At 44.8% G+C, this 25,524-nt stretch overlaps 1 protein-coding gene across 3 annotated transcripts in view; it reads left to right on the top strand.

Moving 5' to 3' along the window:
* Nucleotides 1-25,161, top strand: part of LOC135517201 (receptor-interacting serine/threonine-protein kinase 2-like) — a 32,299-nt gene extending 7,138 nt beyond the window's left edge. The window contains exons 5-13 of one of the 3 annotated variants that reach the window (XR_010452012.1): nucleotides 592-641; nucleotides 1,017-1,178; nucleotides 1,971-2,056; nucleotides 2,480-2,584; nucleotides 9,347-9,437; nucleotides 9,682-9,888; nucleotides 18,212-18,421; nucleotides 21,701-23,642; nucleotides 23,700-25,161. Coding sequence is in view for 2 of the 3 variants with exons in the window: in XM_064941296.1 (XP_064797368.1) it covers nucleotides 592-641; nucleotides 1,017-1,178; nucleotides 1,971-2,056; nucleotides 2,480-2,584; nucleotides 9,347-9,437; nucleotides 9,682-9,888; nucleotides 18,212-18,421; nucleotides 21,701-22,137 (1,348 nt within the window). In the remaining variant the exon portion in view is untranslated. Of the gene's footprint in view, nucleotides 1-591; nucleotides 642-1,016; nucleotides 1,179-1,970; nucleotides 2,057-2,479; nucleotides 2,585-9,346; nucleotides 9,438-9,681; nucleotides 9,889-18,211; nucleotides 18,422-21,700 lie in introns of all 3 variants that reach the window. The other 2 variants (XM_064941296.1, XM_064941309.1) reach the window with 2 other exon arrangements.
* Nucleotides 25,162-25,524: the final 363 nt, after the last annotated feature.

Below are 25,524 nucleotides of genomic sequence, written 5' to 3'. Positions count from 1 at the left end.
TTCTCAGTGTATCTTTTTAAAGGGAGAGGAGCAGAAGTGTGTCAGCCAGCTAAGGATTTTTGACATAACTTTCTAAGAAGTCTCTGTACTGCAAGGCACGTTTATTATTTAACCTACGGTAAAACTACAAGGCACGTCTATTACTTAGCCGACGGTAAATTGGACCGCATTCCTCACAAACAGTGAGGTACTTTGTGTTAAGCTCCAATTTCAATTTCATCTCAGTGATTGACTATAGGGAGCTTGCCCTTTCTAGATGAACGCCCCCTTAAATGAATCCTTTGTAAGAGCGAATATGTCAAAAAGGAAATGTAGAAAAAAATATATGACACTAGCCCTTCAACTTCCCCTAACCTCTGATTTACATTCACTGGGGCTTTTGGGACTTGAACAGATGTCATTATGACTGAGTCATTTTGTCACTGGAAATTGTGTTGGTGTAAGACTGAGGAAATTAAATGTGTGACTTCCTCCCTTTAAGGGAAGGCCAACTCATCTGACATAAGTGTTTTTTTGTCCCCAGAGGTTGCTATTCTAACTGTGGGCCAAATAATGTGATGTTCCTGTTTTTCGTGATGTTCCTGTTTTTAGTTACGCTATCATTATGTGGGAGGTGCTATCCAGGAGGATACCATTTGAAGGTAAGTCATTGTGTAGATTCTTTCTTTACTGTTAGAATACATTGCATTTGCCAACATTAGTTCTGTATAAGAATCATGGATGTTAATGACCTCACTTTTGTGGAAGCATATACTGTAGCTTCATTCAAAAAATGTAATTTTGTCAGCTATAATGCTTCCATACATATAGATTAGCCACATGACCTCACTGTGTTTGTAGTCAGTGACGTATACCAAACTCATGAGTTGATGTTTCTGGTCCTCTGCATGCTCAAAAAAGGAAAAACAAAGACCAAATATAGTTGGTGGCAGCGGTGGGATTTCCAGCCTCAAGTGATATTAAATCTTCATTCGGAACTAAAACGCTGAGTGAGAATTGGTATGTTTTCTGTACAGAGGCAACCAACCCCATGCAGGTCATGTTCAGCGTACTGCGTGGGATACGTCCCGACATAGGCCTGGACTGTCTACCAGGGGACATCCCCAGCAGGGAGACACTCATCAACCTCATGACCTGCGGCTGGACCGCCAACCCTGACGAACGGCCCTGCTTTCTCAGTAAGAGACATAATAATAATAATAGTATATTTATTTTCTATAGCGTTTTTCATTACAAGTAGAATCTCAAAGTCACTTAAATCAAATAAGGGAGTTCTTGGGCAATAGTCTTCCACAACTTCAGATGCAGTTTGGAAAAGCAGTATCTTAAAGGGAGAGAGCATTGATGGTGCAGCCAGGCAGGGAGGTAGAGATCCTCTGACAGACAGGTCCCAGAGTGCTTCATCGGGCACCTCGTCGTCTTCGACGTTCACAGCTCTTCCTTTGTAGTTAGGCTGGATCTTCCACCACAAGAAGTGTAGCACCCACCTGGGTGATGCTTCGGCGGCAGTAAGACCACCACACCTCGGCAGTAGTCCGGAGAAGCTCTCCATCCCCTCACACCCAGTCCACTTCCCTCCAGGAACCTGGGCAGGCCAACAAGCTGATGCTGCTGATCGGTGTTGCTGCATCGTTCAAATCATATTTTAGCTTGCGAGCTCTAACCTTTGACCTCAATTCATTTGTAAGAGCCATGACCTCCAACTCATTACCTTAACGTAGGATGAAGTTGCCCCTAGACTCAGATCAGTTTGGTGCTTTCCTAACCCAAATGGTTAGTTAAGGTTCTGTCTGATTCTGGATCTGCCCCTGTCACCTTACCTTGTTACTTGGAGCTGAAACCGAGCTTGATCAACATGTCTAGCGCAATATTTCAATGTATTATCAATGTATTATCTATGTAGGTGTTGCAAGTATACATTTGACCCTGAAAGCTACAGAGCCATAACCACTTCTCCCTGTCTTGTGCAGTGTGTGTGATAGAGCTGGAGCCAATACTGAAGAGGTTTGATGAAATTGACATCCTGGAGGCTGTGCTGGAGGTCAAGAAGTCAAAGGTCAGTCAGTGCGAGACTGCACAGGACACAGGTCACAAGGAAAATAATTTGGCAGGATATGTTTGGCAGTGCAAACACGTTTGTCAATATATATACAGAGTTCCAAGTCATTCAGTGTGACTCAAGTAACACTGTATGTGTGTATTGCGAAAGGTTTTCGATTGCACAAATTTGATGACATCAGACCTGACCAGGGTTTGCAGCGTCGTGTTTCGTGATATGGCTTGAAATAGATGACTCGACAAATGACGAACAGAGAGAAAAATGGATGACTTGACGTTTCGGTACAAATAATCCGGCACCGCCTACTTTTACTTTATTCTTCAATATTAGAAGGTGGAAGAAAATGTACACAGTGATTTGCATCTGTTTGTGGCATCGTATATCATATTCCCTCTCTTTCTCGTCCCCCTCTCTCTCTAGCTGATGAGGAGGGCAGGCTGCTACTCTGCCACACCCGTGGCGGGTGAGAAGGGGAGGGAGGAGAAGATTTTAAACATTCTGAAGGACAACCCCAGTCCCTGGCAAGTGAGTACACTTACCTTTGAAACAGCACCATCCACGGGGAATAAAGTTCTGTCACTGCAATGGATTTCCGTCATATAGATTCTGGAGAGGACGTTTATGAGATCGGTGTAGATCAATAAAAATCTCTTGGGGGGGGGGGGCTGGTTTGGTTTGAGATGACACAGCTTAATGCAGACAGAATACAAAAGTATTCTCAAATATGAGATTTTCTCAGTTATGCCGTGTGCACAGAACTGACATGCATGATTGTTGCTGAAACGCCAATGTTCAGATGAAGGGAATTTAAATAGTTTATAATGTACTTCACAGCGGCGCTCAACTCAGACAGCTGTATGTTGCGTACTCTAGCTGCTGGATAAGTAATTCAAAGCCTCTACTTTATCACTCAGGATATAACTTTCCAGTACTACTATATTTGCCATGTAACATTGTTAAAATAACATCAGACAACACCATAGTAGAATAGTTTACCTAGTCGGCTTGAGGTTGTGTGTTTTAAGCGAGATAAATATTCCTCTCGAGGCGCATTCAAGTTGTGACAGCCATAGGAGGGAAACGTATTCTGAAAGCATTCAATGCACTACAAAGCACCCCCACACCTCCTCCCCCATGCTTCACCGGTGGGAAACACACATGCAGAGATCATCCGTTCACCTACTCTGTGTCTCACAAAGACACGGCGGTTGGATCCAAAAATCGCAAATTTGGACTGATCAGAGCAAAGGACAGATTTCCACCGGTCTAATGTTCATTGCTCGTGTTTCTTGGCCCAAGCAAGTCTCTTCTTATTGGTGTCCTTTAGTAGTGGTTTCTTTGCAGAAGTTTGACCATGAAGGCCTGATTTCACACAGTCTCCTCTGGACAGTTGATGTTGAGATGTCTGTTACTTGAACTCTGTGAAGCATTTATTTGTGCTGCAATCTGAGGTGCAGTTAACTCTACTGAACTTATCCTCTGCAGCAGAGGTAACTCTGGGTCTTCCTTTCCTGTGGCGTTCCTCATGAGAGCCAGTTTCATCATAGCGCTTTATGGTTTTTGCAAATGCACTTGAAGAGACTTTCAAAGTTCTTGAAATTTTCCGAATTGACTGACCTTCATGTCTTAAAGTAATGATGGACTGTGGTTTCTCTTTGCTTATTTGAGCTTTTCTTGCCATAATATGGACTTGGTCTTTTACCAATTAGGGCTATCTTCTGTATACCCCCCACCTTGTCACAACACAACTGATTGGTTCTAGCGCATTAAGAAGTGAACTTTTAACAAGGCACACCTGTTAATTGAAACGCATTCCAGCTGACTATCTCATGGAAGCTGGTTGAGAGAATGCCAAGAGTGTGCAAAGCTGTCAAGGCAAAGGGTGGCTACTTTAAAGAATCTCAAATATAAAATATATTTTGATTTGTTTAACACTTTTTTGTTTACTACATGATTCCATATGTTTTAAAATGTAAAAAATAAAGAAAAAGCCTGGAATGAGTAGGTGTGTTCAATCTATTGACGGGTACGGTGTATATTATACTGAATAAAAATATCATCGCAACATTTTCAATGATTTTAATAAGTTTCATTTCATATCAGGAAATCAGTCAATTTAATTAAATTCATAAGGCCATAATCTATGAATTTCATATGACTGGGCAGGGGTGTTGGATCCGTGTGGCTCAGTTAGTAGAGCATGGCACTTGCAACACCAGGGTTGTTGGTTCAATTCCCACAGGGGACCAGTATGAAAATATAGGCACTCACTCTGGATATGGGCATTGTCGCTCTGGATATGGGCATCTCGTAAATGACAAAAATAAAAAAAACATATGTAATTGCAGTCATGAGTGATCCTTGAAGGGCATAGGCCCACCCACTAGGGAGCCAGCCCTAGCCATTCAGAAGGAGTTTTTCCCCACCAAAGGGTTTTATTACAGACAGAAATACTCCCCAGCATCCCCCATCAGACGATCCCGCAGGTGAAGAAGCCGGTTGGACGTACTGGCAAATTCTCTAAAACGATCTTGGAGGCAGCTTACGGTAGAGAAATAAACATTCAATTCTCTGGCAACAGCTCTGGTGGACATTAAAACTTGAGACATCTGTGGCATTATGTTGTGTGAAAAACTGCACATTTTAAAGTGGCCTTTTATTGTCCCTAGTCAGGTGGATGGATTATCTTGGCAAAGGAGAAATGCTCACTAATAGGGATGTAAATACATTCCTGCACAACATTTGAGGGAAAGAAGCTAATTTTAGCAAATGTATAAAAATATAAAATCTGAAATACATTATTTACCTAAGTATTCAGACCCTTTGCTATGAGACTCAAAATCGAGTTCAGGTGCATCTTGTGGTAAATTGATTGATTGAACATGATTTGGAAAGACACCGGTCTATATGAGGTCCCACAGTTGACAGTGCATGTCAGAGCAAAAACCAAGGCATAAAATCGAAGGAATTGTCTGTAGAGCTCAGAGAGAGGGTTGTATCGAGGCACAGATCTGGGGAAGGGTTCCAAAAAATGTCTGCAGCATTGAAGGTTCCCAAGAACACAGTGGCCTCCATCATTCTAAAAAGGAAGAAGCTTGGAACCATCAAGACTATTTCTACAGCTGGCCACCCGGCCAAACTGAGCAATCGCGGGAGAAGGGCCTTGGTCAGGGAGGTGACCAAGAAACCGATGGTCGCTCTGACAGAGCTCGGAGAACCTTCCAGAAAAACAACCATCTCTGCAGATCCCAACAATCAGGCATTTATGGTAGAGTGGCCAGACGGAAGCCACTCTTCAGTAAAAGGCACATGACTGCCTACTTGGTGTTTGCCAAAAGGCACCTAAAGACTCTCAGACCAAGATTCTCTGATCTGATGAAATCAAGCCTGAATGCCAAGTGTCACGTCTGGAGGAAACATGGCATCATCCCTAAAGCATGGTGGTGGCAGCATCATGCTGTGATGATGTTTTTCAGTGGCAGGGACTGGGAGACTAGTCAAGATCGAGGGAAAGATGAAATTATTAAAGTACAGAGAGATCCTTGATGAAAACCTGCTCAGGACCTCAGACTGGGGTGAAGGTTCACCTTCCAACAGGACCACAAGCCAAAGCACAGACCCAAGACAATACTGAAGTTTCTTTGGGACAAGTCTATGAATGTCCTTGAGTGGCCCAGCCAGAGCCCGGACTTGTACCCGATCGAACATCCTTGGAGAGACCTGAAAATAGCAGTGCTGCAACGCTCCACATCCAACCTGGCAGAGCTTGAGAGGATCTGCAGCGAAGAATGGGAGAAACTCACCAAATACAGGTGTGCCAAGCTTGTATTGTCATACTCAAGAAGACTCGAGGCTGTAATCGCTGCCAACGATGCTTCAACAAAGTACTGAGAACACTTATGTCAGCACACTTATGTCAATGTGATATTTCCGTTTTTTTATTTTTAATACATTTGCACACAAAAATGTACTGAACGTCACTACTTTTTAAATGCACTTCAAATAAAGTTTGATTTATTCACATTCTTCAACTTCATTTTTTTGATGGAGATGTGAATCCAACATATTAAGAACTTGTAGATAAAATGTGAAATCAACCAACATCCTTCAAGACAACATCAAAAGATAAAAGTGTATTATTAATATGGTGAATTTGGCATCCTATTTGTAAGGCGAATAGTAACTACTTCTAAACTTCCAAAGATCCAGTCAACCATGGATGAATGACAGTATACCCTAGCTACTCGATAAAATGATGGTGTCCTTTGCTGGACACATCAGATGTCAATGTAGCCTACATAAACCCAAACTCACTCCACATTCAGCTTGGGTAAGAAACGTTTGTTACTTTCAACTATTCAATGTTATTTTGGTAGAATACGCAAATGAATATGGAAGCAGATCAATGTCAAAATGTGTTGACATGATAGCTAAAACTGAAACATACACAGCTTGTTTGTTACCAAAGCTAAGCAGGTTTATAGAGGTAGGCATCTGGATGGTACACTCCTGGATGGTAGACCAATTCTAACTTAAGTGCATTACCCTTCTTAACAGTAGGAGTCACTGTTCAGGCAGGAATCGTTGGACTGTGCCTTCTCCTTGTCACGGTTTTCTGTATGCGAAGGAGTGTCAGACCAAAATGCGGCGTGGCTATTGCGATCCATGCTTAATGAAAACAAAGTGAACACGAATCAAATACAAAAACAATAAACGTAATACGAAAACCAAAACAGCCGAACACTGGTGCTAAGTAGCACACGACGGGAAAAGGACATAAGGACAATCACCCACAAAACCCAACACCAAACAGGCTAACTAAATATGGTTCCCAATCAGAGACAATGACTAACACCTGCCTCTGATTGAGAACCATATCAGGCCAAACACAGAAACAGACAAACTAGACACACAACATAGAATGCCAACTCAGATCACACCCTGACCAAACAAAACATAGAAACATACAAAGCAAACTATGGTCAGGGTGTGACACTCCTTTAATTTCAATATACAGTATGTCTTTATTTAGATTGATGGCATGGCGTTGAAACAATGACATTGATTTAAACATTCCATTGCACTATCAACATTGAAACAAGACCAAATAACATGTGTCTAAATCAAATCTTAAATCCAACATAATTTCAACCAATAATACAAGCATTTGGAACACCTGCTTTTTCCATGACATAGATTGACAAGGTGAATCCAGGTGAAAGCTATGATTCCTTATTGATGTCACTTGTTAAATCCACTTCAAATCAGTGTAGATGAAGGGGTGGAGACAGGATAAAAAACACTGCTCAAAAAAATAAAGGGAACACTTAAACAACACAATGTAACTCCAAGTCAATCAAACTGTCCACTTAGGAAGCAACACTGATTGACAATAAATTTCACATGCTGTTGTGCAAATGGAATAGACAACAGGTGGAAATTATAGGCAATTAAGCAAGACACCCCCAATAAAGGAGTGGTTCTGCAGGTGGTAGCCACAGACCACTTCTCAGTTCCTATGCTTCCTGGCTGATGTTTTGGTCACTTTTGAATGCTGGCGGTGCTTTCACTCTAGTGGTAGCATGAGACGGAGTCTACAACCCACACAAGTGGCTCAGGTAGTGCAGCTCATCCAGGATGGCACATCAATGCGAGCTGTGGCAAGAAGGTTTGCTGTGTCTGTCAGCGTAGTGTCCAGAGCATGGAGGCGCTACCAGGAGACAGGCCAGTACATCAGGAGACGTGGAGGAGGCCGTGGGAGGGAAACAACCCAGCAGCAGGACCGCTACCTCCGCCTTTGTGCAAGGAGGAGCAGGAGGAGCACTGCCAGAGCCCTGCAAAATGACCTCCAGCAGGCCACAAATGTGCATGTGTCTGCTCAAACGGTCAGAAACAGACTCCATGAGGGTGGTATGAGGGCCCGACGCTCTACAGGTGGGGGTTGTGCTTTACAGCCCAACACCGTGCAGGACGTTTGGCATTGCCAGAGAACACCAAGATTGGCAAATTCGCCACTGGCGCCCTGTGCTCTTCACAGATGAAAGCAGGTTCACACTGAGCACATGTGACAGACGTGACAGAGTCTGGAGACGCTGTGGAGAACGTTCTGCTGCCTGCAACATCCTCCAGCATGAGCGGTTTGGCAGTCATGGTGTGGGGTGGCAATTCTTTGGGAGGCCGCACAGCCCTCCATGTGCTCGCCAGAGGTAGCCTGACTGCCATTAGGTACCGAGTTGAGATCCTCAGACCCCTGGTGAGACCATATGCTGGTGCGGTTGGCCCTGGGTTCCTCCTAATGCAAGACAATGCTAGACCTCATGTGGCTGGAGTGTGTCAGCAGTTCCTGCAAGAGGAAGGCATTGATCCTATGGACTGGCCCGCCCGTTCCCCAGACCTGAATCCAATTGAGCACATCTGGGACATCATGTCTCGCTCCATCCACCAACGCCACGTTGCACCACAGACTGTCCAGGAGTTGCCGGATGCTTTAGTCCAGGTCTGGGAGGAGATCCCTCAGGAGACCATCCGCCACCTCATCAGGAGCATGCCCAGGTGTTGTAGGGAGGTCATACAGGCACGTGGAGGCCACACACACTGCTGAGCCTCATTTTGACTTGTTTTAAGGACATTACATCAAAGTTGGATCAGCCTGAAATGTGGTTTTCCACTTTAATTTGAGTGTGACTCCAAATCCAGACCTCCATAGGTTGATAAATTTGATTTCCATTGATCATTTTTGTGTGATTTTGTTGTCAGCACATTCAACTATGTAAAGAAAAAATTATTTAATAAGAATATTTAATTCATTCAGATCTAGGATGTGTTATTTTAGTGTTCCCTTTATTTTTTTGAGCAGTGTAATACTTTTCAAGCCTTGAGACAATTCAGAAATGGATTGTGTTTGTATGCCATTCAGAGGGTGAATAGGCAAGACAAAATATTTAAGTGCCTTTGAACGGGACACGGTAGTAGGTGCCAGACACACCGGTTTGAATGTGTCAAGAACTACAATACTGCTGGTTTTTCACGCTCAACAGTTTTCCGTGTGTATCAAGAATGGTCCACCATCAAAAGGACATCCAGACAACTTAACATAACTGTGAGCATTTGAGTCAACTTGGGCCAGCATCCCTATGGAATGCATCCCTATGGACACCTTGTAGAGTCCATGCCAAAACAAATTGAGGCTGTTCTGAGGGCAAAAGGGGGAACAACTCAATATTAGGAAGGTGTAGTAGATTGGAGCGTTAACCCGATTTTCTTACCGTCCTTCTCTCACTGCCATAGGGAAGTTCTGGCTCTGGGTCTTGCTCCTCCCAGGACACGGACATTTCCCGACCGAGCTCCCTCACTAGCACCAATGCCCCACATTTTAAAGGTAAGCCTACCTCCTTTCCTGTACTGTGATTGACAGCTGCAAATGACTGCTGAAGAGTTTCCTGAGTACTATTCTGTTGCTGCGTTGTATACTCTTCTCTTTTGAAAAGACTTTGAATTGATACATCTTTCCTCAAGTTAATAAGGAGAATATCCTCCTCTTCCCTGGAGGAGCCTCCTCTGATTGACACCCATCTCTCCCCATCTTCCATTCCCCCCCAACCCCTCCTTTTCATCCCTCCTAGAAGTATCCCTCACGTCGTTCATGTCCCACAACCTGGAGCCCCTCAGAAAGCAGACCCTAGAGGACAACCACCTCAACGACTACCCCCAGAGTGCCAGGCCGCTGAATAACCTCAATATTCCCCTCAAACCAGGCCTGCCGGAGACGGAGTGTGTGATGCACCTGGACAACCTCACCCTGAAGTCACAGCCATACCAACCACAGCCAGGTGATAGAAGTTCACAACCAAATCACAACATGACTAACATTACACCCTCCTAGTCTCACTACCTACAGTGCCTTCAGAAAGTATTCATATCCCTTGAGTTATTCACCATTTTGTTGTGTCACAGCCTGAGTTCAAAGTGGATTAAATAAATATATACATATTTAATCCACAATAGCCCATACTGACAATGTGAAAACACGTTTTTCAACATTTTTGAATATGTATTGAATCAAAAATACTGATATCTCACTTACATAAGTATTCACACCCCTGAGTCAATACTTTGTAGAAAATCTTAATCAAAGATTATTTTTGTTGTTGCATACACATTTTGTAGATGTTATTGCGGGTGTAGAGAAATGCTTGTGTTTCTAACTCCAACAGTACAGTAATATCTAACAATTCAGAACAATACAAGTCCAAAAGTAGAAGACTGGAATTAAGAAATACACTGAAAAAATATATAAAAGCAACATGTAAAGTGTTGGTCCCATGTTTTATGAGCTGAAATAATAAATCTACACACAAAATAACACCAAAAGCTTATTTCTTTCAAATGTTGTGCACATATCTTTATATCCCTTATTAGTGAGCATTTCTCCTTTGCCAAGATAATCCATCCACTTGACAGGTGTGACATATCAAGAAGCGGATGAAATCGCATGATCATTACACAGGTGCACCTTGTGCTGGGGACAATACAATGTCACTTTAATTTGTGTAGTTTTGTCACACAACACAAAGCCACAGATGTCTCAAGTTTTGAGGGAGCGTGCAATTGGCATGCAGGAATTGGCATAACTGCAGGAATGTCCACCAGAGCTGTTTCCAGAGAATAGAAGTTTCTGCCTCCAATGTCGTTTTAGAGAATTTGGCAGTACTTCCTACCAGCCTCACAACCACAGACCACATGTGACTATGCCAGCCCAGGACCTCCACATCATGCTTCTTCACCTGTGGGATCATCTGAGGGGGTTGGGCAAGTGCTGAGGAGTATTTCTGTCTGTAATAAAAGCCATTTGTGAAGAAAATAAATAATTGGCTGGGAGGGCATTGTCATGTAGGAGGGTCATGTCAGGATGAGCCTGCAGGAAGGGTACCACATGAGGGAGGAGGATGTCTTCCCTGTAATGCACAGCATTGAGATTGCCTGCAATGACAACAAGCTCAGTCCGATGATGCTGACACACCACCCCAGACCATGACGGAGCATCCACCTCCAAATCAATCCCACTACGGAGTACAGACCATTCCTTAGACGAAAAATGGGAACCCGCCATCACCCCTGGTGAGACACAACCGCAACTCGTCAGTGAAGAGCCCTTTTTGCCAGTCCTGTCCGGTCCAGCGACGGTGGGTTTGTGCCCATAGGCGACATTGTTGCTGGTGATGTCTGGTGAGGACTTGCATTACAACAGGCCTACAAGCCCTCAGTCCAGCTTCTCTCAGCCTATTGCGGACAGTCTGAGCACTGATGGAGGGATTGTGTGTTCCTGGTGTAACTCGGGCTGTTGTTGTTGCCCTCCTGTACCTGTCCCGTAGGTGTAATGTTCGGCTGTACTGATCCTGTGCAGGTGTTGTTACACGTGGTCTGCCACTGCGAGGATGATCAGCTGTCCATCCTGTCTCCATGTAACACTGTCTTAGGCATCTCACAGTACGGACATTGCAATTTATTGCCCTGGCCACATCTGCAGCCCTCATGCCCCCTTGCAGCATGCCTAAAGCACGTTCACGCAGATGAGCAGTGACCCTGGGCATCTTTCTTTTGTTGTTTTTCCAGAGTCAGTAGAAAGGCCTCTTTTTTAGTGTCCTAAGTTTTCATGACTGTGACCTTAATTGCCTACCGTCTGTAAGCTGTTAGTGTCTTAAAGACCGTTCCGCAGGTGCATGTTCATTAATTGTTTATGGTCATTGAACAAGCATGGGAAACAGTGTTTAAACCCTTTACAATGAAGATCTGTGAAGTTATTTGTATTTTTACAAATTATCTTTGACAGACATGGTCCTGAAAAAGGGCTGTTAATGTTTTTTCTGAATTTATGTACAGTGCATTCAGAAATGATTCAGACCCCTTGAGTTTTTCCACGTTTTGTTACGTTACAGCCTTATGTAAAATGTGATATTTCATTTTTATTTTGCTTTGTCATTTCGGGGTATCGTGTGCAGATTGATTTAATACACTTTAGAATAAGTATTCTGACCTTTTACTCAGTACTTTGTTAAAACACCTTTGGCAGTGATTACAGACTCAAATCATCTGACGCTACAAGCTTGATACACCTGTATTTGGGGAGTTTCTCCCATTCTTCACTACTGATCCTCTCAAGCTCTGTCAGGTTGGATGGGGAGCGTTACTGCAAAGCTATTTCCAGGTCACTCCAGAGATGTTAGATCGGGTTCAAGTCTGGGCCACTCAAGGAAATTGAGACTTGTCCAGAAGCCACTCCTGCATTGACTTGGCTATGTGCTCAGGGTTGTGGTCCTGTTGGAAGGTGAACCTTCAATCCAGTCTGAGGTCCTGAGCGCTCTGGAAAAGGTTTTCATCAAATATTTCTCTGTACTTTGCTCCGTTCATCTTTCTCTCGATCCTAACTAGTCTCCAAGTCCCTACCGTGACCATTGGGTTCATGGTCACCTCCCTGACCAAGGCCCTTCTCCCTCGATTGCTCAGTTTGGCTGGCCAACCAGCTCTAGGAAGACTCTTGGTGGTTCCAATCTTCCATTTGAGAATGATGGAGGCCACTGAGTTCTTCGGGACCTTCAATGCTGCACACATGTTTTTGGTACCCTTCCCCAGATCTGTGCCTTGACACAATCCTGTGTCTGAGCTTTAAAGACAATTTCTTCAACCTCATGGCTCGATTTTTGCTCTGACAGGCAATGCCAAATGTGGGACCTTTTTATATAGACAGGTGTGTGCCTTTCCAAATCATGTCCAATCAATTGAATTTACCACAGGTGGACTCCAATCAAGTTGTAGAAACATCTCAAGAATGATCAATGGAAACAGGTTCCACCTGAGCCTCATCGCAAAGGGTCTGAATACTTATGTAAATAAGGTATACATTTGCAAAAAATATGTTTTTTTGCTTTGTCATTATGGGGTATTGTGTGTAGATTGAGGGGGGAAAGATGTGTAATCAATTTTAGAATACCTTCCGAATGCACTGTGTGTATTAGCTATTTGACACTTGGGGGGTCAGAACAAAACGGAGAACACCATCCTGACTTTGCATTTCTGTAAAGTAAAAATATGTACAAAAAAATGTAGAAAATAAATCAAACTTATGTTACTTTAATATTGCTATACATATGTACAGTTGAAGTCGGAAGGTTGCATACACTTAGGTTGGCCTCATTAAAACTCGTTTTTCAACCACTCCACAAATTTCCTGTTAACAAACTATAGTTTTGGCAAGTCGGTTAGGACATCTACTTTGCATGACAAGTCATTTTTCCAACAATTGTTTACAGACAGATTATTTCACTTATAATTCACTGTACCACAATTCCAGTGGGTCAGAAGTTTACATAACCTAAGTTGACTCTGCCTTTAAAAAAGCTTGGAAAATTCCAGAAAATTATGTCATGGCTTTAGAAGCTTCTAATAAACTAATTGACATCATTTGAGTCAATTGGAGGTGTACCTGTGGATGTATTTCAAGGGCAAACCATCAAACTCAGTTCCTCTTTCTGTGACATCTGTCAGGATTTGGCCAGGGTTGTTCCGGTTTTTGGTCACTAGATGCCCCCATTGTGCTTTTTGACCTTTTGCTTTCCCTTGATCCCCATTATTATTTGCACCTGTGCCTCGTTTCCCCTGATTGTATTTAAACCCTTAGTTTCCCTCAGTTCTTTGCTCTGTGTTTGTATGTTAGCACCCAGCCCTAGTAATCTGTGTACTCTTGTTGATCCCGGTGGATGCTCTTGTGGAATTCTGTTTTTTTTGTTCTTGTTTATTTATTTTTGAGTATCTTTTGAGGCTTTTTATGCTTTACCTACCACCTTGTGGATTTACCTTTTTGTCTTGGAGGATTACCTTGTGGATTACCTTGTTCTTGTGGAATTCCTTTTGAGGTTGTGGAGTTACATGTTTTCCTGAAGGACTTCACTTCTTACTTTATTAAATACACCGTCTCAAGTACTGCTGTGTCTGCCTCATCTTCTGGGTTCTGCTGACTATTCCTGGCTCAGTTGGTTAAGTGACTGTTTCTCACTCCGGAGACCCGGGTTCGTAACCGGGTCCTGACAGAAACACAGAGCCAAAAATGAACCCAGAGGCAGCCAGTTCCCAGGACCTTGTTGCCATGCTGTCCCACCACCAGGAGACTGTCCAACGCCACAAAGCTGCCCTGGTTCAGCAAGAGGCCTTAATGGCCAGACATTCTCATCTTGTCGGAGATGCTGACTTCCATAAAGCAGATATCTGATCGACTTACCCCGGCAACAGTTCCCGTCCCAGTACCTCAGATTCACGTACCCATGGCAGTTAACCCCCTGGCTGAACCTCGTCTTCCACCTCCCCAACGGTTCTCAGGTGATCCAAGTGCTTGTAAAGGGTTTCTCACCCAATGTTCTCTCTCCTTCGAGCTGCAACCCTCGTCGTTTCCCACCGACCGGTCTAAGATCGCATATATCATCACCCTGCTGTCGGAAAAAGCCCTGGCCTGGGCTACTGCTGTGTGGGATGCCCATAGTTCCTGCTGTGCCAGCTACTCTGCCTTTGCTGAGGAATTCAAACGAGTGTTTCAAGGCCCAAGCAGTGGTTCCGACTCAGCCAAACAGCTCCTGACTCTCCACCAAGGTCGGCGCAGCGTGACGGACTATGCCATCCAGTTCCGCACGGTGGCAGCAGCGAGTGGCTGGAACAACGAGGCGCTCACGGTGTGCTTTCTGAAAGGCCTTTCCGACACTATCCAAGATGAACTGGCCACTCGGGAACCACCGGACAATCTCGAGTCCCTGATCAAGTTGGCCTCACGCATTGACCAGCGTCTGAGAGAGAGAGAACTCAACCGTAGACCTCTAGCCCCTATCAGTCCCAGCTCCGAGTTCCCACCTTTATCCTCGCTGGCTCCACCGGAACCCATGCAGATTGGACGCATCTCCCAGGCTGAGAGAGACCGCCGGATGAGGGAGCGACGCTGTCTATATTGCGGCAAACCGGGCCATTTCCGTTCCACGTGTCCCGGGCTCCAGGGAAACGCTCTGTCCCGTACAGACCGGGGGGGAACTGTAACGGGAAACACAACCTCCTCCCATCCGTCCAACTCCCGTCTGCTCATTCCAGTCACCCTTTGCTGGGACAACCACAAGCTTCACCTTCAAGCCTTGGTAGACTCTGGAGCCGCAGGTAACTTCATGGATGGTGTCTGGGCGAAGGAGAATGGCGTTCCCTCTGAACCTCTAAGTGACCCCATGAGGGTTACTACATTGGATGGAAGCCCTTTGGGATCTGGACTTGGGATCTGGACTTGTCACTCATGTCACTACCTCCTTGCAACTTTCAGTTTCACAACACCAGGAATTGATGAACTTTCATTTGATCTCCTGTTCCGAGTTCCCTCTCGTCCTTGGATACCCCTGGCTTCACAGCCATAACCCTCACATCGACTGGTCTGTGGGCACTATCAAGCAGTGGGGTCCTACGTGCCAAGCTACTTGTATTTTCCCGAATTCCCCGAGTTCTACTCCCGAGTCTTTAGAATCCATCGACCTGACCCGAGTTCCCAAGTGTTACCATGACCTCAAACTGGTGTTTAGCAAACAGAGGGCCACCATGCTACCACCCCATAGACCTTATGATTGCCCCATCGACCTGTTTCCGGGCACTTGCCCCCCCAGGGGTCGGATCTTTTCCCTATCTCCACCCAAACGAGCTGCTATGGATACCTACATCAAGGACGCTCTGGAAGCAGGCCTCATGCGTCCATCCACCTCCCCGGCGGGAGCAGGGTTTTTCTTTGTGGCCAAGAAAGACGGTGGATTACGTCCTTGCATCGACTACCGGGGACTCAATGCCATAACCGTCCGTAACCATTACCCGCTACCCCTTATGGCCACAGCCTTCGAGCTGCTCCAGGAAGCAGTTGTTTTCACTAAGCTTGACCTGCGGAACGCATACCATCTTGTGCGGATCAGACCTGGTGACGAGTGGAAGACCGCTTTCAACACGCCTACTGGTCACTATGAATACTTGGTGATGCCCTTCGGCCTGACCAACGCCCCAGCGGTGTTCCAAGCGCTCATAAACGATGTGCTTAGGGATATGCTTAACATATTTGTTTTCGTTTACTTGGATGACATCCTCATCTTTTCGAGCTCCCTTCAATAACACACAAAGCATGTCAGACAAGTACTCAAACGCCTCCTAGACAGCCATCTGTACGTTAAGCCGGAAAAATGTGAATTCCATTCATCCCGAGTACAATTCCTGGGATTTGTAGTGGAACCCGGTCGAGTCCAAATGGACCCCAGGAAGGTAGGGGCGGTAGCGGATTGGCCCACTCCCAAATCCGTTAAGGAAGTTCAGCGTTTCCTGGGCTTCACAAACTTTTACCGCAAGTTCATCAAGAACTTCAGCTTGGTGGCAGCCCCTCTCTCAGCTTTAACCAAGGGTGGCAATGCAAGGTTTTTGTGGGGAAGAGAAGCTGAGACGGCCTTTCAAGGACTCAAGCAGCGCGTCCTCTCTGCTCCCATCCTGATACTACCGACTACGGATGAACCGTTTGTGGTGGAGGTAGACGCATCAGAGGTTGGTGTTGGAGCTGTCCTGTCTCAGAGGGGTGAAGACAAGAAGCTTCATCCGTGCGCTTTCTTCTCACACCGGCTTACCCCGGCTGAGAGGAACTACGATGTGGGGATCGTGAACTCCTAGCGGTTAAGATGGCATTGAAGGAATGGAGACACTGGCTCGAGGGGGCTTCTCACCCTTTTCAAGTGCTTACGGACCACAAAAATCTGGAGTATATCCAGCAGGCGAAGCGGTTGAACTCTAGACAAGCTAGATGGTCTCTTTTCTTCAATCGATTCCAGTTTATCCTCACCTATCGGCCCGGGTCGAAGAATCTCAAACCGGATGCCCTGTCCCGAGTCTACGCTCCTGCCATTCGAGATGACACAGACATGCCTGTCCTTCCTGCTGCTAAGATCGTGGCTTCGATCTCGTGGCAAGTTGAGGATACCGTGAGACGAGCTCAAGCTATCGAACCGGACCCGAAAGGAGGTCCTGCCAATCGGTTGTTTGTCCCCAAGGCAGTGAGGACTCAGGTCCTTCTGTGGGGGCACTCCTCTCGCCTCACCTGTCACCCGGGGGTAGGTCGCACCTTGGAGTTCATCCAGCGTAAGTTCTGGTGGCCTACCATAAGAGAAGACGTTGCCACTTTCGTCAATGCCTGCCCCGTGTGCTGCCAGGGCAAATCTTCTCACCTCCGCCCTCAAGGACTCCTTCACCCTTTACCTGTTCCCCACAGACCCTGGTCCCATATCTCATTGGACTTTATTACTGGCCTTCCTCCATCCCATGGCAATACTACTATCCTAGTCATAATCGACAGGTTTTCAAAGGCGGCCAGGTTCGTCCCTCTGACTAAGTTACCTTCTGCCAAGGAAACAGCTGAGTTGGTAATTAATCATGTGTTTCGAGTCTTCGGCATTCCTCAAGATATGGTTTCTGACAGAGGTCCCCAGTTCGCCTCAAGGTTTTGGAAGGCCTTCTGCCAACTCATGGGAGCTTCTGCCAGTCTAACTTCAGGGTACCATCCGGAGTCCAACGGCCAAACAGAGAGGATGAATCAAGAGCCGGAAACCATCCTCCGATGTATGACTCGTAACAACCCGTCCACATGGTTGTCCTTTATTGTTTGGGCCGAATACGCGCACAACACCTTGCGCTCCTCCTCCACTGGTATGTCCCCGCACGAGTGTCAGTTTGGCTATGCCCCTCCATTGTTCCCGGACCAGGAGGCAGAAGTCAGAGTGCCTTCAGCCTTGAAGTTCGTCAGACGCTGTCGGCTTATGTGGAGGAAGACCCGTCTTAATCTTATGCGTTCCTCACAGAGGTACCAACAACAAGCCAACAGACATCGCCGTCCCGGGCCTACCCTGCGCCCCGGCCAGAGAGTCTGGCTCTCCACAAGAGACTTACCACTACGGGTGGAGTCTCGCAAGCTGTCCCAAAGATACATCGGTCCCTTTAAGGTTGCCAGGAGAGTTAACCCAGTTTCTTATCGCCTACACTTACCCAGATCCCTTAAGATTAATCCCACGTTTCACATTTCCTTATTAAAACCTGTTGTTTTTTCTCCCCTTGTCCCGGCAGACAGACCTCCCCCTCCGCCTCGTGTCATTGGAGGCCAGCCGGCTTATACCATCCATCGGATACTGGATTCCCACCGGGTGCAGCGGTCCTGGCAGTATCTGGTGGACTGGGAAGGCTATGGTCCCGAGGAGCGCTCCTGGGTTCCTGCCAAAGACATACTGGACCCTGACCTCATTCGTCAGTTCAGGGCCCTCCACCCCGACAGAGCTGGTAGGAACGTCAGGAGCCGTTCCTAGGGGGGGGGGATTCTGTCAGGATTTGGCCAGGGTTGTTCCGGTTTTTGGTCACTAGATGCCCCCATTGTGCTTTTTGACCTTTTGCTTTCCCTTGATCCCCATTATTATTTGCACCTGTGCCTCGTTTCCCCTGATTGTATTTAAACCCTTAGTTTCCCTCAGTTCTTTGCTCTGTGTTTGTATGTTAGCACCCAGCCCTAGTATTCTGTGTACTCTTGTTGATCCCGGTGGACGCTCTTGTGGAATTCTGTTTTTTTTGTTCTTGTTTATTTATTTTTGAGTATCTTTTGAGGCTTTTTATGCTTTACCTACCACCTTGTGGATTTACCTTTTTGTCTTGGAGGATTACCTTGTGGATTACCTTGTTCTTGTGGAATTCCTTTTGAGGTTGTGGAGTTACATGTTTTCCTGAAGGACTTCACTTTTTACTTTATTAAATACACCGTCTCAAGTACTGCTGTGTCTGCCTCATCTTCTGGGTTCTGCTGAGTATTCCTGGCTCAGTTGGTTAAGTGACTGTTTCTCACTCCGGAGACCCGGGTTCGTAACCGGGTCCTGACAACATCATGGGAAAATCAGCCAAGACTTCAGAAAAATAATTGTAGACCACCACGTGTTTGGTTCATCCTTAAGAGAGCAATTTCCAAATGCCTGAAGGTACCACATTCATCTGTACAAACAATCGTACTCGAGTATAAACACAATTGGACCACGTAGCCGTCATACCGCCCAGGAAGGAGAAGCATTCTGTCTCCTAGAGATTATCATACTTTGGTGCGAAAGGAGCAAATCAATCCCAGAACAACAGCAAAGGACCTAGTGAAGATGCTGGAGGAAACTGGTACAAAAGTATCGATATCCACAGTAAAACAAGTCCTATATCGACCGCTCAGCCAGGAAGAAGCCACTGCTCCAAAACCGCCATAAAAAAGCCAGACTGCGGTTTGCAACTGCACATCGTACTTTTTGGAGTAATGTCCTCTGGTCTGATGAAACAAAAATATAACTGTTTGGACATGATGACCATCGTTATGTTTGGAGGAAAAATGCTTGCAAGCCGAAGAACACCATCCCAACCATGAAGCAAGGGGGTGGCAGCATCATGTTGTGGGGGTGCTTTGCTGCAGGAGGGACTGGTGCACTTCACAAAATAATGGCATCATGAGGCAGGAACATTATGTGCATATATTGAAGCAACATCTCAAGACATCAGTCAGGAAGTTAAAGCTTGGTCGCAAATGGGTCTTCCAAATGGACAATGACCCCAAGCCAACTTCCAAAGTTTTGGCAAAATGGCTTAAGGACAACAAAGTCAAGGTATTGGAGTGGCCATCACAAAGCCCTGACCACGGTCCTGTAGAAAATGTGTGGGCAGAACTGAAAAAGCGTGTGTGAGCAAGGATGCCAACAAACCTGACTCAGTTACACCAGATCTGTCAGGAGGAATGGGCCCAAATTCACCAAAAGTATTGTGGGAAGCTTGTGGAAGGCTACCCGAAACATTTGACGCAAGTTAAACAATTTAAAGGCAATGCTACCAAATACTAATTAATTGTATATGTGTGTGTGTGTGTGTGTGTGTGTGTATATGTATGTATGTATGTAAACTTCTGACCCACTGGGAATGAGATGAAAGAAATAAAAGCTGAAATAAATCACTATTATTCTGACATTTCACATTCTTAAAATAAAGTGGTGATCCTAAGACAGGAAATGTTTTACTAGGATTTAATGTCAGGAATTGTGAAAAACTGAGTTTAACTGTATTTGGCTAAGGTGTATGTAAACTTCCGACTTCAACATGTGTGTATGTGGATGGTATATAAAACATTTAAATATGAATAAATAATGAAATATCACATTTACTTAACAGCCCAACCCATTCTGTTTGGGTGGACCATTTCAGATTGTCAGTGGTGTGGACGCAGAGGAACTTGAAGCTTTTCACCTTCTCTACTCCGTCGATGTGGATAGGGGCGTGTTCTCTCTGCTATCTCCTGAAGTCCATGATCTGTTCCTTCATTTTGTTGAGGGAGAGGTTATTTTCTTGGCTCCACCGCTATCCTGAAAAAAATTCCTCAGTCCTTAACGATTACAAGGATACCCATTACATGATGCAGCCATCACTGTGCTTGAAAATATATAGGGATAGTGGTACTCAGTAATGTATTGGATTTGCCCCAAACATAGCACTTTAAATTCAGGACAAAAATAAAATTGCTTTGCCACATTTTTTGCAGTATTACATTAGTGCCTTGTTGCAAACAGGATGCATGTTTTGGAATATTTGTATTCTGTACAGGCTTCCCTTTCACTCTGTCAATTAGGTTAGAATTGTGAAGTAACTATAATGTTGCTGAACCATTCTTAATTTTCTCCTATTTTCTCCTATCACAGTAACTGTCTTCAAATCACCATTGGCTCCCTGGTGAAATCACTGAGTGATTTCCTTCCTCTCTGGCAACTGAGTTAGGAAGGAGGCTTGAAACTTTGTAGTGACTCAGCGTATTAATACAACCATCCAAAGTGTAATTAATAACTTCATCATTATCAAAGAGATATTCAGTGTCTGCTTTGTTTTTTTTTTTTACCAATCTACCAATAGGTGCCCTACTTTGAGAGGCATTGGAAAATTTTCCTGGCCTTTGTGGTTGAATCTGTGCTTGAAATTCACTATTCAACTGAGGGACCTTACAGATATTTGTGTGTGAGGTAGAGATTGGGTAGTCATTCAAGTCATGTTAATAACTATTACTGAACACAAGTGAGTCCATGCAACTTATATTATGTGATTTGTTAAGCACATTAAGCTCCCGAGTGGCACAGTGGTTTAAGGCACTGCAACTCAGTACTAGATGCTGTATCCCAACCAGCCTTGATCGGGTGGCACACAATTGGCCCAATGTTGTCTGGGTTAGGGGAGGGTTGGGTTAGGCTGTCATTGGAAAATAAGAATTTGTTCTTCACTGACTTGCCTAGTAAAATAAAGGTTACATTTTAAAAAAGCTAATGTTTACTCCAGAACATATTTATGCATGCCATAAAAGGGATTGAATACTTATTGACTCAAGAAATTTAAGAATTTAATTTTAATTTTATGTAAAACGGAATTCCAATTTGACATTATGGGGTATTGTGTGTAGATCTGTGACACCATATCTAAATTGTCAAATAAGTCTTGGTGCGTATATTTTCTTTAGGCACTGTATATTACCTCTCATCTAATACCTACTTTGCCCCCCACCTTCCCCAGATTTCACCCTGCCATCAAACCCCCTCGGCCACAGGCTGGGCCCCATGGCATGCTGGATCGCGGCACGGCGCGAGGAAATCGTCTCCAAGATGACGGAGGCCTGCCTGAACCAAAGCCTGGACGCCCTGCTTGCGTGCTCTCTCCTGATGCCCGAGGACTACGAGCTGGTGGTGAACCGGGCCACCCGCACTGCCAAGGTCCGCCAGCTCCTTGACACCTGCCACCGTCACAGCGAGGACTTCTGCCGCGTGGTGGTCCGCAAACTCAAGGACAACAAGCAACTGGGCCTGCAGCCATACGCCCCAGAGCTCGGCTCCCTTGTGGCCGCACCAAACACCAGCACACCCCCACTCTCGGTGTCCGACAACAACCCAAGGAATTACTGGGACAGAACTAGTCCAGAGAAGACCAGACACCAGAAAGACTATAAACTGTAACAGACTGTAGGTGGTGGAAAAATACCCTACTGTCTCTTAGTCCTGGGTCATTTTCATTAGGCAACACATGGAAGAAAACTAACTCAAACTGAATAGACTACCTGAATGTTTTCCTTTGCACAATTTTTTTGAAACTTTTTGCTACAGTGTGCCCTAATGAACATGACCCTGGGTTTTTACTGTGAACTTTGACTTTAGTGGGGGATGGTAAAGCCCAGCTGTCTCTCACATTGCTTATGGTGGTACCCACTCACACAGAGCAAAACTGTATGTTGCTACTGTTCATCAAACTGTTGAGCAAAAATACTTAAAAAAACAAAATCACATCATCTTTAGAAACATTCCCGTTCTCTAAAAAGCAGAGGATGGGTTGGGATTGACAATCAAAATCTGTGAGTATTTAATCCAGGCTTTGAATAATTATATAATTATAATTAATAAAATTATAATTATATTATGGATTTTATATAATTTTTCTGGTAAATCATTTTGTTCTCTCAAAACATTCCCTTTGTTCTGAGTGATTGGGGTACAGGCCCTGGAGTCTTGAGTTCTGCTTCTATGCATCCTTCTGTTCTCTCCCCTCGGCACGGTTTTATCCAGAGAAATATATCCAGACAGACTGTAACATCATACTCATCTACAGTATGGCTCTGGTTTTACTCTTATTTTCAGTGGACAGTTTAGACTCATCTGTAGCTCTCCAGGTCCGATAAGATACTCGACTGGAGTTCTACCGTGTTGAGGTCACTGTAGCTCTCCAGGTCCGATAAGATACTCGACTGGAGTTCTGCCGTGTTGAGGTCACTGGAGCTCTCCAGGTCCGATAAGATACTCGACTGGAGTTCTGCCGTGTTGAGGTCACTGTAGCTATCCAGGTCCGATAAGATACTCGACTGGAGTTCTGCCGTGTTGAGGTCACTGTAGCTCTCCAGGTCCGATAAGATACTCGACTGGAGTTCTGCCGTGTTGAGGTTACTGTAGCTCTCCAGGTCCGATAAGATACTCGACTGGAGTTCTGCCGTGTTGAGGTTACTGTAGCTCTCCAGGTCCGATAAGATACTCGACTGGAGTTCTGCCGTGTTGAGGTTACTGTAGCTCTCCAGGTCCGATAAGATACTCGACTGGAGTTCTGCCGTGTTGACGTTACTGTAGCTCTCCAGGTCCGATAAGATACTCGACTGGAGTTCTGCCGTGTTGAGGTTACTGTAGCTCTCCAGGTCCGATAAGATACTCGACTGGAGTTCTGCCGTGTTGAGGTTACTGTAGCTCTCCAGGTCCGATAAGATACTCGACTGGAGTTCTGCCGTGTTGAGGTCACTGTAGCTCTCCAGGTCCGATAAGATACTCGACTGGAGTTCTGCCGTGTTGAGGTTACTGTAGCTCTCCAGGTCCGATAAGATACTCGACTGGAGTTCTGCCGTGTTGAGGTCACTGTAGCTCTCCAGGTCTGATAAGATACTCGACTGGAGTTCTGCCGTGTTGAGGTTACTGTAGCTCTCCAGGTCCGATAAGATACGTGACTGGAGTTCTGCCGTGTTGAGGTCACTGTAGCTCTCCAGGTCCGATAAGATACTCGACTGGAGTTCTGCCGTGTTGAGGTTACTGTAGCTCTCCAGGTCCGATAAGATACTCGACTGGAGTTCTGCCGTGTTGAGGTCACTGTAGCTCTCCAGGTCCGATAAGATACTCGACTAGAGTTCTGCCGTGTTGAGGTCACTGTAGCTTGGTCTCAACTGGATCAACCCCCATTCCCTTTTGTTTGTCCCCAAAAAATTGCACTAATATCATTGTGTTTTGGGTATTTCTTTACCACTGCCTTTCCAAGCCATGTTTTTATTTCTCTTGTAGACTGTGCACGTTCTGTTCATAGGAGCTTTAGTCGACATAGGATGGGCCAAAGCTGTTGAGGCCTTATCTCTTTATATGATATGTACATCCCCATCGAGAAGAAAAAGAAACGCACACCTATTAAGGCGAGGTGCTGGCTAGCGGATTAGAAAACTTGAAAATAAAGGAGAGTCGCACACTCTAGGAGCTCAGATGCAAAAATGTAATGTCCGACGGTATAATCATCAGGGTATAATCAAACACTGCGAGATGGCTTGTTTATATTGTGTCAAAAGACACACAGGTGTCTGTAATCATGGCCAAGAGTGGCCTAATATCCATTGGTTAATTCTCAAATATTAAAATTGCATACAAAGAACAGCATACAAAAAACAAATGGATAGCATACGAACATAAATAAATTTTAGACTACACAAGCTTACAAACAATTACAATGGCAAAGTCACAATAATCAGGTCTCAACGTAGACTTTGATCTGAAGCCATTATTGTGACTTTGCCATTGTAATTGGCCACACCAGATACTGACTGTTACTTTTGATTTTGACACCCCCCCTTTGTTCAGGGACACATTATTCCATTTCTGTTAGTCACGTGTCTGTGGAATTTGTTCAGTTTATGTCTCAGTTGTTGAATCTTATGTTCATACAAATATTTACACATGTTAAGTTTTCTGAAAATAAACGCAGTTGACAGTGAGAGGACATTTCTTTTTTTTTTGCTGAGTTTAGTAACATTTCCTACAACAGGAACTAACCCTTAGAGCTGGGGTTGGTTATCCTGCACTTCAACAAAAACATTCAGCCTCTGATTGTGTGTCTGAAGCTAAAGGGGAGTCAGTCAGGCCTGCCCAAGGCCCAGGGTTCCTGTCTGGAAGCTGCTTTCCACTGTGCCTACAGGCCTAGGATTATTGCAGTTTAGCTGAAGTTGAGCCCAAAAACACAATTCCCATAGATGGGTTAGCTGACAACATCACTGCAATGGAGCAGAAGTCCAGATCGCTACTAACAATGACAAAAACTGCCATGTGGGGAATCGTAAATGACTCATTTCAGCTAGTTTCATATTGTTCTTGATACCTTTGTCTTGTTTTGACTTATTTTATGTCAATGTTAATATGGATACAGTTAGCTAGCTAGCTAACCAACAACTGTAACAATGTATTTGAGACAAGTGCTCAAATGTATGTATGTTTTCAATAAACATTGGAGACGAAAAGCAGCTTACATGTTGTCAACAATCTAAGCCAACCACGTCTGTTTTGCCACATAGTTGTGCCCGCATTGGTTGTGTTGCTAAACAACCAACCCGTCTATAGACGGCCTCATAGATAAGTCAAATTTGAAAATTGCCAATAATACATCACATTTGTACACAAAAGATCCATTCAATTATTCACGTAAGTGTCTTAAAGGCTGCTAAAAAAAAATTGCACTCACAGCCAAAGATGATATGTTTTTATATGAATCCACTATCTGTCATGTTTGTGGATGACGTCGTCGCTGCTTGCTTCTGCTCCAGTGAGCACTGAGTGCAT

This window comes from Oncorhynchus masou, chromosome 3 (genome assembly GCF_036934945.1).
Source record: "Oncorhynchus masou masou isolate Uvic2021 chromosome 3, UVic_Omas_1.1, whole genome shotgun sequence".
NCBI lineage: Eukaryota > Metazoa > Chordata > Actinopteri > Salmoniformes > Salmonidae > Oncorhynchus > Oncorhynchus masou.
Note: the sequence above shows the minus strand (reverse complement) of the source record. Positions and strands in the feature narration are given on the sequence as shown.